Source organism: Mustelus asterias, chromosome 19, assembly GCF_964213995.1.
Source record: "Mustelus asterias chromosome 19, sMusAst1.hap1.1, whole genome shotgun sequence".
In the NCBI taxonomy this organism is placed as follows: Eukaryota; Metazoa; Chordata; class Chondrichthyes; order Carcharhiniformes; family Triakidae; genus Mustelus; species Mustelus asterias.
Genome location: NC_135819.1, coordinates 38,278,912 through 38,295,570, shown reverse-complemented (window position 1 = coordinate 38,295,570; position 16,659 = coordinate 38,278,912). Strand labels below are relative to the sequence as shown.

The window sequence follows — 16,659 nt, the reverse complement described above, 5'->3', positions numbered from 1 at the left end:
TTGCATCTTCAGGGCTGTTGCCTCACTGGGGGATAAATCCTAAATCTTAACATCAGCATTTGATTAAATAAGTAACCTGAAATCCACGCAAGGTGATGGAATCGTGGATTTAATCTTTAGACATGGTTCCCAGGACTCCACGCTACACAGCATGAAAGGCAAAGCTTAACTTGCCTGCAGCATGTGATAAAACTAAATCCCACTAAGTACCTTCAATAATGCACTCGAGATCAGGTAGTTAGTTCACTGCTATTCAACAAGGAATTTGGCGCAATTCTCCTTGAAGTTACAGTTGAAATAAAATTTGATTGCTTACGGCTAAAGCTTGCACTAGTTACAACTGCATCACTTTCACCCTCTGCTGTATTGTATAACTGTCTTTCAGATTCCAAACTTTACAGCACACTTCTTTACCCACAAGCTTCAGGTATCCTGTGCTTGGCTCTGACCACAGAGGATCAGTACTAGCAACGGAGAGATAAAAAGAAGATGCAAAGAAACAAACGCTCTGGAACAATGCCTTAAAGTACCTGTAGTGTCTTTGGACTGCTTCCACCTGTGAACATTCAGTGTGGGACCAAATTCATTTGAAAAGTTTTGAAGTAGGTACAAGCAACAACTGCGTAAGGAAGGAAGAAAGAATGAAGCGTATTGCATTCCATTGCTCTTGTTCAGTTAATGCACCATTTTACAAAGATAATCTTTCACTAAAAGTCTGCTTTCCTGGAATCTTCTAGCCTTTTTTTTATACAAGCCAAAAAAAAAACATACTTTAACATAAATGGTAAAAACTGTGAAGTGACTGAGGAGCTTGTGGGAATAACATTTTAGAAGATTATTGCATTTCTGCAATAATAAATGACATTTGCATCAGAAGTAGTTGAATCAGAGGATTTATCGGGCACTGCGGATCTGTGAAATATTCCTCAATAATGCACTTACTGTTAATTATTATTGATGTTGTGTAATGCATTGATGTGTCTTGACAGATTTAGTTGTGCTGCAGGTGAGGTGACATTCACTGTTTCATATTGCATTATCATTTTTTTTCCAACATCCACACACTTTGCCCTTTTGACTGCTGAATTCTCCTGGCTCCGAAAATAATTCTTTTTTTAAAAAAAAAAATCACGTGACTGATGCACATAAAATTGGGGCTCTGAATATAAATGGAAAAGGAGGATTTAAAAAAATCTCTTGAATAGATTTAAATCATGTGAAGTATTTTGTATGTTTTTCCAGAAGGTGCAGAAATACCAGACAATTAGCTGGTGATTTATCACAGGAAATCTAACCTCCCAAAAATAAAAGCTACATAAGACGGTGGGTGCATGATCCAGCACCCCCAATCCTACAGTCAAAAGCAAATCTGTTACCTCAAAGCAGGACCTGTTAAAATAATTAAAGTTAGGGTTGGGATCATTTGGAGAACACCAAATTACTGGGATACCACCTGACCTTAGGACTCGGGTTTAACACCATTTTAAAAGGCAGATTTTAAAAGCAGCATAAACTGGTTATTATGGGCAAATTTCACACTGGTCATGTTGCATAAAAATAGGGTGTTAGCCACAGCGAATCTCTAGCCTTAAGCCATCATGGTTAAGAAGCAGGGGATGTACAAATGCATCTTAGGAATAGCTTGTAAAGTACTCTAAGTTAACCCCAAAGTGTAATAACCAGATATCGCACAACATTTGGTGGAATTATTTAACGCCTTGCCAACACAGACTTGCATTTTTGAAGTGTTACGTTTTCAATTAAGCAGAAGGGAATAATTAATTCACGTGGACAAACCTGTGACCTCCTGTTGTTCAGGCTAACACCAGAAATGCGCCATCACACAAAGATACCAAAAGCATCATTGCAGTGTTTAATGAGCTGGGTTTAAATGAAGATTCAGGAAAAAAAGGTGCAACACTTGTTCGGCCGTTTGTCACTTTTGTACCATTCGTAAGAAATCATATTTGTACATGAAATCTTTGTATTATACAGTTTCTCTAATTTATTTTTTGGTGGCTTGCTGTAGTGTAGATTTTTCAGCTTTAAATTGTACCAGTACTTGGAATGCACCAATATAAGAAAACCTCTCTGACAATAAATCATTAGTTTGCACTGGCTTGTGATTGTTTCTTTCAGTTGAACTGTGACCAATTCAGGTTATCTTTGTCTTTGCTAAACAGTCCAAAAATAAGCCCTTAGAACACACAAGGTGGGTGGGAAAGCCTAAGTGTTTCAGAGTGACACACTGGCAAGCATTGCTGCCTCACAATGCCAAGGACCTGGTTTTGATTCCGGTCTTGGGTGACTGTGTGGAGTTTGCACTTTCTCCCTGTCTTTATGTGGGTTTCCTCCCACATTTCAAAGATGTGCAGGTTAGGGGGATTGGCCATGCTAAATTACCCCTTAGTGTTCCGAGATGTGTAGATTAGGTGGATTAGCCACAGTAAATGCACAGGGTTACAGGGATAGGCGTGTGGGCCTGGGTAAGATGCTCTTTCAGAGTGTTGGTACAGACACTGAACCTGTAGGGGTTCTATCTGTGATTCTATGAAATATTTTCTCTTAAATGGTACAACAGTCTCTGCATTCCGTCCTCCAACACTCGTGTGAAGAAATTTCTCCCAACTTTATTTGATTTGATTTATGATTGTCACATGTATTAGCATACAATCAAAAGTATTGTTTCTTGTGTGCTATACAGAAAAAGCATACCGTTCATAGAGGAGAGTGCAGAATGTAGTGTAACGGTCATAGCTAGGGTGTAGAGAAAGATCAACTTAATGCGAGGCAGGTTTATTCAAAAGTCTGATGGCAGCAGGAAAGAAGCTATTCTTGAGTTGGTTGGTATGTGACCTCAGACTTTTGTATCTTTCCCGACGGAAGGTGGTGGAAGAGTGTGTGTGGCGTGGTGGGGCCCTTAATTATGCTGGCTGCATTGCCGAGGCAGCAGGAAGTATAGACAGAGTCAATGGACAGGAGGCTGGCAATTTATTTTCTTGCCAAGAACTTTAAGTTGATGACCCTCCTCCATCAGCAGCTCCCCAAACTCTCAACATTTTGCAATCTTAAATATCTCCAATATATCTTCTCTATCTCAGCTGAAATAGTCATAAAGACTGTTTCCCATCCCTGGTGTTAACTATATGCATCAAACTTTGTGCTCCAAGTTGAATGTCCTTTCTAGAACAGGAAAAGCAGAAATGGATCATTGAATTATGTAGTCTAACCAATCTTCAGTAAAAATTACTATTTTTTTGTATGCACTATGCTCCTATTTATAAACTCAAAATGCATTTTGCTACTGTTTTAATTTCACCTGCCTGTGTTCATATACTCAGGAAATTAATTATTTGAACTCCAGTCTTTCCATTAAGTGTATATTCTCATTTCCAGTACTTTTGTTTCACATATATATACACTCCAGTGGACAGCATGTGACTGGTGGTGTCCTTGTGGGAACTGTACCTGGGCTCAGTTTTTCACTATATTAATAAATGCCTTAGATGAAGGAACAGTACACCCACATTTGCTGATAACATTTAAGTCAGATGGCACAGCAAGCAGTGTCGATGGAAGCAGAAAGTTACAAAAAGACATCAATGAAGTAAGTGAACAAACAAAAGTGAGGGATTTGGGACTTCAACATAGGGAAGTTTGAGGGCATCTACACTGGACCCAAGAGAGATAGACTTGAGTATCTTCTAAACGGTGAGAAGATAGGAACTGTGCAGAAGAAGAAAGACTTAGGAAAATATAATAAAAATGAGTGGATAGATACAAAAAATAATTTAATAGGTGAAAGGGACTGGATGGAAGTTACCTTACACTTATAGAAAGTTCTGGTTAGACTGAATCTGGCCTACTGCATTCAATCAGGGCATTTCCCCCAAGGCCGAGTATATTCAATGTGGAGGGGCTACAAGGCAAATCCAGTAGAATTGTCAAGTTATGAGGACAGGTTGCATAGCCTCGATTTGCGTAATATATTTAAGATGTTTTAAAACATTGATAAGATAGAAGAATTATTTCGTCTGGTGACAAAACTAAAACAAACTGGTATAACTAAAATTAGAGTTAAGCTGTTTTTGGGGTACCGTGAGGAAGCATTTTTTCCACAAATCACACAAAGCAGTGGAAATCTGGAATACCCTTGCCCCAAAAAGATGACAACACCAGTTCAATTAAAAACTTCAATACTGAAAATGTTAAGATTTTTGTTAGGCAAGTGTATTAGGGATATGGAACCAATGAGGGTAATGGTCACAGATCACCCTTAATCTAACTTGGGGGTGAAATTAGTGGTTAAGTTGTGTCTGTTAGCGCTGCTACCTCACAGCGCCAGGGACCTGGTTCAATTCCAGCCTCAGGTCACTGTCTGTGTAGAGTTTGCACATTCTCCCCGTGTCTGCGTGGGTTTCCTCCCACAGTCCAAAGATGTGTGGGTTAGGTTGATTGGCCATGCTAAATTGATCCTTAGTGTCAGGGGGATTGGCGAGGTGAAAATGTGGGGTTGTGGGGATAGGGCTTGGGTGGGATTGTGGTCGGTGCTGACTCAATGGGCCGAATGGCCTCCTTCTGCACTGCAGGGATTCCATGCAGCAAGGAATATCTACATTTGCAATTTCACAGAATAGTTTAATTGTTACAATGAAGGAGGCCATTGGGCCCATCTTGTCTTTCCCTTTCGGATGCTTCAGTTGAACCTGCCTCTATCACTCTCTGAGGCAGTGCATTCCAGACCTTAACCACTCACCGCGTGAAAAAGGTTTTCCTCATGTCACTTATTTATTTATTTGACTAATTACTTTAATTCTGTACCCTTTCTTTCTGGATCCTTTCACAAGTGCATACACAGTTTCTCCCCATCTCCTCTGTCTCGATCCCACATGATTTTGAACAGCTCTTATTAAATCTTCTCTAATGAAAAACAATTCTAACTTCTCCAATCTATCCTCATCCCTGGAATCATCTTTCTGCACCCCTCTCTAATGCCTTCAAAGTGTGCAACACTCAGAACTAGACCCAATAATCTAGCTGAGGCCGAACTGTGACTTACATAGGTTCAACATTACATCCATGCTCTTGTTCTCTATGTTTCTATTAATAAAGATGTGGAGATGCCAGCGTTGGACTGGGGTAAACACAGTAAGAAGTCTCACAACACCAGATTAAAGTCCAACAGGTTTATTTGGTAGCAAATGCCACTAGCTTTTGGCAGCTAGTGGCATTTGCTACCAGATAAACCTGTTGGACTTTAATCTGGTGTTGCGAAACGTTTTACTCTTAATAAAGCCCAAGATACTGTCTGCTTTATTAACTGTTTTCTCAACCTGCCCTGCAACCGTCAACAATTTATACACACATACATCCCTCTGCTTCTGTACTCCCTATATAATTGTATCCTTTATTTTATATTGTCTATGTTCTTGCCTCAGAACATCTCTTCATCTACATATAAATTTAACTGAGATTTTTAAATAAAAGGGAAAGCAGATTAAGGTTAAAAGAAAAAGCGCAGTGAAGTACATACTTCGTTACAAGTCCCCAACACAAGGTTTACAATGTCAGTAGAGAGTTCCAAACATCCAGGAGAAAGGCAACTTAAAATATTACAATAGTAATAGAGGAACTTTCCCAATTCTGGTTGACAGGTTAATTTTATATAAATACAGTAGATTCTGGAACAATGTCATAGCTAAACCTAAACCTATTTTGATCATAGTTAGGTTTAGTTCAGTTTCAAAGAAGCATTGGCATGCTCGAGTCAGGAAGTCAAATCTCTCGCCCTCACTTATACCTTTATTCTTCATTGCATCCGGGGATGTGGGAGTCACCAGCAAGGCCAGCATCTGTTGCCCATCGCTTGCCCTTGAACAGAATAGCTCATTAGATCATATCAGGGGGACAGTTAAGAGTATTGTGGTTCAAGTCAGAAACTCTGTTTTGTGGAGCCTGCCTGAATCATAGGTTTTGCACCTTGAATTTGGCTGGGATGAGCATGTTTTACTTCAGGTATGATTCAAATGACCCACTAGGAAGCTTTTATCAAACAAAGTTTAGTTAAGAATACAGTTAGCACGTATAGTAAGGAAATTAGCAAGAAATTTTTATCAATTACAAACAAAAACCACAATAATGTATAACCCTCTACAGATATATATCTAAGATGTTCCAATCAAAACCAATTCCATAAATGACCCTTTAAACAGGTTCAACATAGCAAAGACCAATTCTCACGTGATACTGGAATTGAGTCCTTTGGATGAATTCTGCAGTTCTCTTGATAGACTCAGAACAATCTGGTCAGAACAGCTACCCAGAACACCAGGGAAGCTCTAGGCAAACCACCAACAGTAGATCCTCCCCTTTAGAAAGTCAAGACCTTGCTTTCAGATAACCAGCAGAATTTCCAAATTAAACAGGGAGAGAAACACTACTGTTCAGCTTGCTGTCCCTTCTAAAAACCAAACTCGAACCTGCAGCTCAGAACTGAAAATAAAAGAGCTCCTGTCACCTGACCTGCCAACCAGTGTTCTTCCTAGAAATGCAGGGTCATATAATTAATCTCAAAGTTCCTGAAGCCCCCATCTAAGCCACTCAAGGAGCAATAAAAGGACATCTGGTAGACACCTTGGCAGCAATGAGAAATACAGAAGCTGAGAGAGCTCCAGAGATTATGGTTTTAAAATAATCTTCCTTAAAGGTATACTAACGTCACAAGTCAAATCACACTGATATGACTCTGGAGTCACATATAGGCCAGATCAGGTAAGGACAGCATATTTCCTTCCTTTAAGGGCGCAAATGAACCAGATGGGTTTTTAACAACAGCAGATGATAGTTTCATGGGGCACAATTTTATGGTCCCTCCAACCGGCTGGATTTTCCATTCCTGCCGAAGTCTTTTGAACAACTCATATTTACAGCCCCTCCCCCACAATACTGGGGCCATAAACTCTGCCTCCGGCGACCATTGCTAAGATTTTAATTTAAATTCCAGATTGTATATATTTTTTAATTTATTAAATTAAAATTCCACCAGCTGTTGTGATGGGATTTGAACCCATGTACCCAGGGCATTAGCCTGGACCTCTGGATTACTATACTATAACAAAAACAGGAAGATCTCAGCGGGTCTGCCAGCATCTATTGTGGGGGGGGAGGGGGGTAGAATAGAGCCAACATTGAGAGTCTAGATGACCCTTCATCAGACCTCTGGATTACTTGTAGAGTGACATTGCCACTGCTTCAACATCTACCCCTATTCATAACACAGAATATGAATAGGACTAGACCATTAATGGCACAGTTTTGACCCTTTCAGTATGATCATAGCTGATATCCTGCCTCAACTACATTGTTCATTTGTAAAGAGCTATATACTGACTGAGTAGTGATATCCTTGAATAGAATAGGTTTCTGCTGAGCTAACAGGCAAGTCTGAATCCTCCTGAATCGATGGGTAACTTCTACCGTACCAATTCCAATGTCACGCATGGGAAGCCAGGTTACTGGCAGGAAATATTCCTGATCACTGGGAAAGGAGAGTACTTTTTGTGAAAAATAAACCTTGCCCCAGCGCAGGGGAAAAAAACAGAATGGGAGGATGAACCCACTCTTATAATTCAGGTCAGAAACTCCAAAGTGTTTATGATGTTCACCTGGATCATAACTTTTGCAGCTTGAATTTGGCTAGGGTGAGCGTGAGGTGTTTCACTTCAGGTGTGATTCAACTGGCCCACTAAGGAACTTTTATCAAACAAAGTTTATTTAAATATAGTTAATTTGTATAGTAAGAAAATCAATAACTTTTACCAATTACAAACAAGAAAAAAAAATCAATGATATTGAATAACCCTTAATAGCTAAACACTGTTCCAACAAAACAAATCCCATAAACAAAACCTTTGCCACAGGTTTACCACAGCAAAGACTAATACTCACGTGACACTGGAATTTAATCCTTTGGTTGAGTGCTGAAGTTCTCTTGAAGCACAACACAGACAAGTTTGGAGTCAAAACAGCTTCCCAAAACACCAGGGAGGCTCTAGTCAAGCCAACCACCAACAGCAGACTTTCTACTCCTGGAAAGCCAGGAATCTTACTTCCAGCAAACAGCAGACTTCATAATAACAGGGAGAAAGAGAGAGAGAAACACTGCTTTCCAACTTGATGTCCATGCCCTTCTAAACTAAAACTGAAAATGAATCCTTAGATTTTTCCCTGGGAAGGAACCATCTACTTTGACTTGTCAATCAATCTCTCCCTTCACAATGTAAGGTCATAAATGATCCCAGAGTAAAAATAAACAAAACCCCATTTAAGCCATTGAAGTAGCAATAAAAAGACTTGTAGCAGCCAGCTGGTGTCATAATGAAAAACAAAACAGAAGCTATGAGAGCTGCAGAGAATATGATTTAAAAGAAATTCTTAATGGTATACTAACGTCATACCCCTCAATTCAATTGCTGATAATCCAGAAACATAAGGTAATGCTCTGGAGACCTGGGTTCAAATCCCACCATGGCAGATGGTGAACTTTGAATTCAATTTTTAAAAAATCAGAACTAAAAATATAACTTTGGCCATAAAACCACTATCAATTCTTGTAAAAACCCATCTGGTTCATTAATATCTTTTAGGGAAGGAAATCTGCCATCCTTACCTAGTCTGGGCTGGCCTACATGTGACTTCAGAGCCAAAGCAATGTGGTTGACCCTTAAATGGCCTAGCAAGCCACTCAGTTCAAGGGATGGGCAATAAATGCTGCCTTTGCCAGTGATGCCCACATCCTACGAATGAACAATCTTAAAATATGGAAACTAACCATCTGATCAGGTGCAGTTATTTTTACAGTCGACGTTCAGAATTTAGACAAAATAATCATTTTTGTTTCATCAACCCTTGAAACCTGAATTGTACTTCTGCTGTTCCCAAGCCACTATTCAACCATAAATATTCCCCACCCACATACAGCTGCTGACACAATTTGCTCAACATAAAAGATGCATGGTAAAACTGAAAAGTGCAGAATAAAGGCAGTGTCAATCAGGCTCTAACTACCTGGTCCAAAATTACACCATGGCATAATATCCCAGCAACACCCTGAAGAGAATAAAATGCGAATAAAATTAAGTAGGTCCCATCACTCGACCACATTTTTCACTACATGACCAATATCAAAAACAGTGCCTGATGTCATAGCAGCTCTCTATTTGTTTTTTTATTATTAGTGTCACAAGTAGACTTATATTAACACTGCAATGAAGTTACTATGAAAATCCCCTAGTTACCACACTCCGACCCTATTTCGGTACACTGAGGGAGAATTTAGCATGGCCAATGCATCTAACCAGCACATCTTTCAGACTGTGGGAGGAAACCGGAGCACCCGGAGGAAACCCATGCAGACACGGGGAGAATGTGCAAACTCCACACAGGCAGTGACCCAAGTCGGGAATTGAACCCGGGTCCCTGGCACTGTGAGGCAGCAGTGCTAACCACTGTGCCGCCGTACCCTCATGTTCATATCAGGTAGACAGTTAACAAAGCTGAAAGACATTAAATAAGCAACATTGCCATAAACACAGCTTTTAAAGCAATAGTCAGTTAAAGTACTCAAACAGCATCAAATTAATATTCGAAGTTTACCCTTCCATTCCCTGAACAATCTTACATACCTGCAAGATCACCCTCTCTTTCAGGCTGAGGAGCCCAAGTCTAACCAGATATTCTTCATAATCCAGATTTCTTTGCACCTTAAGTGCCTGCTGCCAACACCAAACATGTCAATATAGCCACCAGCAAAATCCACAAAATTCATTAAAGTAATGCACATAAAAACCAAAAACACTAAAAATATTCAGCAGCATCCGCACAGAGGGGGAAGAAATATATACTTTAGATTGACACCCTTTCATCAGATACATTGGAAAGAGTTTTGCTGGCCCCCACTGGCAGGTTATAAGGAGGTTGGGGGATATGGGGCAGCCTCCCCACTCTCACCCTAATTGAAGTCTTAAGTGGCCAATTAATAGTTGCTTAAGGTCCACTTGCATAGTTGGGAAAGGGGTTGTGTTACCATGAGCCCTCTTTCCTGATCAGGACCATTCCCCTCCCCAGTGCTCCCAGCTCTATTCCTTCCTTCCCAGGCTTTCCAACACAACTTCCCCTGCCCCCTTACGGGGTCTATTTTCCAAACTCCACCACAAGAGCTCTGAACTTAGCTGTTCCCAAGCTCCAGCACACAGGATCTCGGGATTGCCTGTACTTCCGGCAGTGACTATCATCTCCCAGTGGCGCTGCTGGAACTACAGAGCTGCCAGCCAATCAGACTTGAGAGTTAAATGTCTGCGGGGTGGCTGACATAGGTATTTGCTGTCAATTTCTTCCAGTGGTGGAGCAAGAATTTTGATTCGATTTGTCACATGTATTAGCACAGTGAAAAGTATTGTTTCTTGCGCGCTATACAGACAAAACATACCGTTCATAGAGAAGGAAACGAGAGAGTGCAGAATGTAGTATTACAGTCATAGCTAGGGTGTAGAGAAAGATCAACTTAATGCAACGTAGGTCCATTTAAAAGTCTGATAGCAGCAGGGAAGAAGCTGTTCTCGAGTCGGTTGGTACGTGACCTCAGATTTTTGTATCTTTTTCCTGACAGGTGGTGGAAGAGAGAATGTGCAGGGTGCATGGGGTCCTTAATTATGTTGGCTGCTTTGCCGAGGCAGCAGGAAGTGTAGACAAGTCTATGGATAGGAGGCTGGTTTGCATGATGGATTGGGCTACATTCAGGACCTTTAGTAATTTCTTGCGGTCTTGGGCAGAACAGGAGCCATACCAAGCTTTGATACAACCAGAAAGAATGCTTCCTATGGTGCATCTGTAAAAGTTGGAGAGAGTCGTAGCTGACATGCCAAATTTCCTTAGTCTTCTGAGAAAGTAAAGGCGTTGGTGGGCTTTCTTAACTATAGTGTCAGCATGGGGGGACCAGGACAGGTTGTTGGTGATCTGGACACTTAAACACTTGAAACTCTCGACCCTTTCTACTTCATCCCCATTGATGTAGACAGGGGCATGTTCTCCTTTACACTTCCTGAAGTCGATGACAATCTCCTTTGTTTTGTTGACATTGAGGGAGATTATTGTTGCCACACCAGTTCACCAGATTCTCTATCTCATTCCTGTACTCTGTCTCATCATTGTTTGAGATCTGTCCCACTATGGTGGTGTTGTCAGCAAACTTGAAAATCGAATTGGAGGGGAATTTGGCCACACAGTCATAGGTGTATAAGGAGTATAGTAGGAAGTTGAGAACACAGCCTTGTGGGGCACCGGTGTTGAGGATGATCGTCAAGGTGTTGTTGTTGCTTATCCTTACTGATTGTGATCTGTGAGTTAGGAAGTTCAGGATCCAGTCGCAGAGGGAGGTGCCGAGGCCCAGGCCGCAGAATTTGGAGATGGGTTTCGTGGGAATAATGGTGCTGAAGGCAGAGCTGTAATCAATAAATAGAAGTCTGACATAGAGGTCTTTGTTATCTGGAAACCCTGCCATCTGCAAAATCTTACCCTTTAATTCTGTTTCTCCCTCCATAGACGCTGCCTCATGCAAGTTCCCAGCATTCCATCTAATTCTGACCTCTTGAGCATCATTTGAGGGCAGCACGTTGGCACAATGGTTAGCACTGCTGCCTCACCACACCAGCGACCCGGGTTCAATTCCGGCCTCGGGTGACTCTGTGTGGAGTTTTCACATTCTCCCCGTGTCTGCGTAAGTTTCCTCCAGGTGCTCTGGTTTCCTCCCACAGTCCAAAGATATGCAGGTTAGGTGGATTGGATTTGTTCTGATTTTTCTGGACAGGTCATACAGGTCCACATTGTCAGGTGGATGTCAGTGACTGTGCTGGAACAGCTCAAGTTTTAACTGACTTGCTTTACACAAAGAGTGGAACAGCTTGGTTAAAGGTGTAAAGAGTTCTAGAGTCCTACATGCATTATTTTGTCAGCGTAACTGAGCATCAATTGCAGTAGAGAGTTCCAGATTTTCAGCACACTTTGCACACAGCAGTGTATCCTAATTTCATTCCTAAAAGGTCTGACTAACTCCTCAACCAATGGAAATAGTTTCCCTCTGTCTACGCTATTTGTTCCCCTTAATATTTTGAAAACTTCAGTCAAATTACATCATAACTTTCAAATCTCCCATGAGTACAATCGTGGTTTGTGCAATCTCTCCTTATAAATTAACCTTTGGAGTCCTGGTATACCTATGCTAGACTCTCTCCAAGGTTAGTTTATTCTTCCTGGGATGTGGTGCTCAGAATTCTAATCCCTTAGCTATAAAGGTCAGCATTCCATTAACCATGTTAATTATTTAATATATCTGGCCAGGAGATTTTAATGGTGTGTGCCTGGGCCTCAAAGCTTTGCACCATTAAATCCTGTACCATTCTTTTTAGATCCAAGGTGAATGACCTCACATTTGCTTATTTTGAAATCCATTTGCCACGGTTTTGTCTGTTCACTTAACCGATAATATCGTTCTAAGGTTATGTTTTTATAAGAGCCAGGACTGACACCAGACAGGTGTCAGTACATATCAGCATAGAAGGAACAAGGAATGAGTCACGACTTGTACATGCAGGAAAACAGTGGGTAACATAATTCTCTAATGTACCTTTAGAACTGCTGTTGGAATACTTTGAGATTTATGTTTAAATAAAATCATGACTGCTGACAACATGGAGTCGGCTTCAAACTTTTGACCACACAATCCAAAGAGACTCCAAATGTACTGCAACCCGCAAAAGCATGACAAATGTTATGGAAGTGTCACCGTGGGAGATCAGTTAGTCTAATTATGAATGAACAGCAAGCAGCATAGCAGTAAATACTATTTATTTCAGAATTGTAGCTGAATTGTGTGGAAAAAGGCACCATGAAACTATACAAATACAATATCAAATCCGTCTAAATGGATTTAAGTTCTCAAATGTACAACATTCTTCTCGGTTCAGTAAGTATTCATGAAATTACAGCAAGAGAACAATATTTAAAGTTCAAACAGTGAAATAAACTATTTGCCTGTGAAATCATTTTTTGTCTGTATGCAACATAGGTATGACATTACGTGGGGAAGTGGGGAGGGGGTGTCAGTGATACACTTCTAAATCAACAGGTCCCATGCCAATGGCAGTGGCGCTGTGGCCATCTTTTGAAATACAACTTTCTGGTCACATTTTAAGACCAGAATTATGTCTTTAACATGAAAGAAAAGCGATTGCTTCATTAGATCAACTGCATCTTCTACAATGACATTTGTACATTAAATACCAGTCACAGAAAGTGCCCCACCCAATTGCCTCATTACCAAACCAATTTGATCAGAATTTAAATCTAAAACGATACTGACTCAATCCTATTCCCTTTTATCATTTCACTACAGAACGTTACAAACCTAGTTTACTGCATTAAGTCTCATTACAATAAACTGAGCAGAATATTAAATTATATTCACCAAAGAGAATCATAATCAACATGTGATTGCAAAGGATACACTTAATTTCAATGGAGTCACAATGACCTTTTTACATAATTCTGTTCTACTCCATAGTAAAACTCAGCAAAACATGTTCATTAAATCTTGTCTTTTTCAGCGATGCGCTTCACTGGTCCATCAATTTGTGCCTTCTGCGCATAATTTCTAAAAACTCAGATGATCGCTCAGTGGCTTCCTAAAATCAAAGAAAAAGTTTCAAGGTAATGACACTTCACTAATGGCTGTTCCCTTCGTCAAAAGATTCTACTCCAGAGTCACCACCAGCAGCACTCAGCTTTTCCTGCCTCCGTTTCATGATTTCTTCCAATTCCGAGGTCCCACGTTTATCCTGAAATTAAATGATATACAAGTTTTAAAATTGAGCATATGCTGTGGATAGTGTGTGTGCATGCGTGCGTGCGTGTGGGGGGGGGGGGGGGGGGGGCGCAGAGGTAAGGAGTTAGAGGGAGAGAAGAGAGTAGTGGAGAACCTCAAGGCAGCTCTCAAATGGACCGAACTTAGTAACTCATTGTACTTGTTTAAATGCCCTCTTAGGCATGCATTAATTTTTTTTCCACATTAATAAACTGAACGTTCATTTGGATTTTCTTGCACCAGCCCTCTAACTTATTGGCAAATTGTATTTAAAACACTTGAAGAGTTCCCAATTTGACGCTATGCAAACTGAACAATCTGGCTTTCCAGACAGACTTAATGGACTATTATGTTTTTTTCTAATATACCATTAATCAATGTCAGCTCAATGATGATTGCACCATTGGCAATTTCACCAAGTCTGACTGATTTAACATAGTATTTAGAACTTGGGTGCATTAAACATTGCACATAGCAATGCAAGACTGTTACTCTTGAAACTGGAGAGCTGCTTCAAAGAGCGACACATGTATGATGGACTCCAAGATTCTCCAATTCTTTAAAATTGATACAAGTTTACATACATCTAAAGGGCTAAGTTTTTATAACCATCCATTTCCGATGAGTTCATTAAAGTGATCAGAGTGCCATCTATTGGTTAAATATTTAATTACCAAATTTTATGCATCACTTATTTCAATAGAATTGTGGGGTACAATTAGCAAATAAAAAAACCACATGGCTTCCTTTAATTCAGTCACCGATGTGGACATCACTGGCACAGCCCAACATTTATTATTTATCACTATACAACAGAGATTTTGCTATGCTATTTCAGAGGACAACTTGGAGTCACATAGTTTAGAGTCTGCAATCACATCAGCCAGACCAAGAATGGACAATGGTTTTCCTTCTTGAAAAGGCATTGTGAACCAGATGAGTTTGAAAATTATAATCTGGTCAGCTCATGGTTACCATTATTGACATAAACTTTTAATTGCATATTTATTTAATGAGCTGGAATTTGAACTCAACATTAGTTCAGTACAATAACCACAATAACCCTATCCACCCACTCCCCTCAATTAAATGGAGCACAAGTTTGGTTGCAAATTATAATTAGTACACCCAAAGAGGTGGGTGCTAGATTCTTAGCAACATACCCTCCTAATGTTATAACCCCATTGCCACACTGACAAGTCATTAAACTCTCCATCAAAAGGCCAGATTTTATATTTTTTTTAAAAACCTGTTTCCACGCAGCCTGCCACCTCTGCCTACAGAGGAAGCTGATTTGAGTGTGTGATGTGTTTCCTATCTGCTTCCCAGCTGTTCTCTGGGGGCTGGGTCACACAACCATTCTTGATTAGATTTTGGAAGATATTTTGGTCAACCACAACGCCGTGCACTGTAAACTTTGTGGCTTTATAAAATATTGTAGACAGATTGGAACTTAGAAAGAATTTCACAGTCTAACTCAAGGTCTATATTACAACTAAATGCACAACGTAGTAGAAAAAAGGTGACTATGTGACAGCATCTTATAACCAAGTTAAAGATCAAAATACTTTGAAAGTATTTGGGATTGATGGACCTTAATACAACAGACAGATTGGCAAGAGTTTTTAAGAAGTTTAAATTGAGAGAGCATTCTCTTGTCAAACTTGTATACAAACCATGTCAGCTCCTTGGTATCTCCATTGTTAATATAATTTTCCTTTTATTAAACTGGGAATATTCACCCCAAGGGAGTAGTGCAGATGATGGCTGCACTACATCTATTTCCAAATGAAAGTTATGCGAGAGAGGTCAAAAGTTACTTGAGAAATTTACTTGTTTTAAAAAGTTTAAATAAAAGCTTGCCCCAATTTCCCTTTGGCACTATAAAATTTAAGACTTTTTATAAAGTGTTAGAAAAAGTAATATATTTAGGTGAGTTGCCGTTTCTGAGCGAGACTGATAAAAATGCAAATGGTGGAAAGAGGAAACTTTGTGTTCCCATTGCAAGCACCTGTGGGTGGCACAGTGGGTAGCACTGCTGCCTCACAGCACCAGGGACCAGGGTTCGATTCCCGGCTTGGGTCACTGTGGAGTTTGCACGTTCTCCCCGTGTCTGCGTGGGTTTCCTCCGGGTGCTCCGGTTTCCTCCCATAGTCTGCAAGATGTGCTGGTTAGGTGCATTGACCCAAACAGGCGCCGGAGTGTGGCGACTAGGGGAATTTCACTAACTTCATTGCAGTGTTAATGTAAGCCTTACTTGTGACCAATAAATAAACTTTAACCTTAGGCTAACATTACTGTCCTCATTATTTTCACAGAAAAGGTAACATTTAAGGATATTATTTTGGGGGCGGCGGGGATCGCAAACAGGGGGAGGGAAAAGGGGGGAGCACAAATATGTAAATACATTGCTGTGGCAGTCATTGCCCTTTGAGTACTGACTCGTTTTCCAGCCAAGATCCATTGTTTGAAAATGTTACAAATCCACAAGTTATTTGCCAGGTTTCCCTCACCATTCATTAAGAAGGTAGATTTGGAAAAATATGTATTACCACAAATCATTTTGTAATTAGAATTAATTTTAAAATAATTTCATATTGCGATACAGATGTACAATGGTAGTACTCAAAGGGCTTTCAGGTTCCTTTTTGTTGACCGAGCAAGGCTGCATTTCAAAAACAAACATTAACAATGACAGTCAGCTAAAAACCTATTGTATTTAAAGCCGGAGGCAAACTTTAAAT

The 16,659-nt window shown here is 40.2% G+C and overlaps 2 protein-coding genes across 25 annotated transcripts in view; one reads left to right on the top strand and one right to left on the bottom strand.

Moving 5' to 3' along the window:
• Window positions 1-2,118, top strand: part of ptpro (protein tyrosine phosphatase receptor type O) — a 126,166-nt gene extending 124,048 nt beyond the window's left edge. The window contains exon 27 of the mRNA XM_078234604.1: window positions 386-2,118. The gene's annotated coding sequence lies outside the window, so the exon portion shown is untranslated. The remainder of the gene's footprint in view (window positions 1-385) is intronic.
• Window positions 2,119-12,884: 10,766 nt separating this feature from the next.
• The window catches only part of eps8a (EGFR pathway substrate 8a, signaling adaptor), a 169,980-nt gene continuing 166,205 nt past the window's right edge, over window positions 12,885-16,659 (bottom strand). For 14 of the 24 annotated variants that reach the window (XR_013500158.1, XR_013500160.1, XM_078235352.1 and 11 more), the window contains one exon: window positions 12,885-13,889. Coding sequence is in view for 21 of the 24 variants with exons in the window: in XM_078235352.1 (XP_078091478.1) it covers window positions 13,776-13,889 (114 nt within the window). In the remaining 3 variants the exon portion in view is untranslated. The remainder of the gene's footprint in view (window positions 13,890-16,659) is intronic. The other 10 variants (XM_078235357.1, XM_078235358.1, XM_078235342.1 and 7 more) reach the window with 2 other exon arrangements.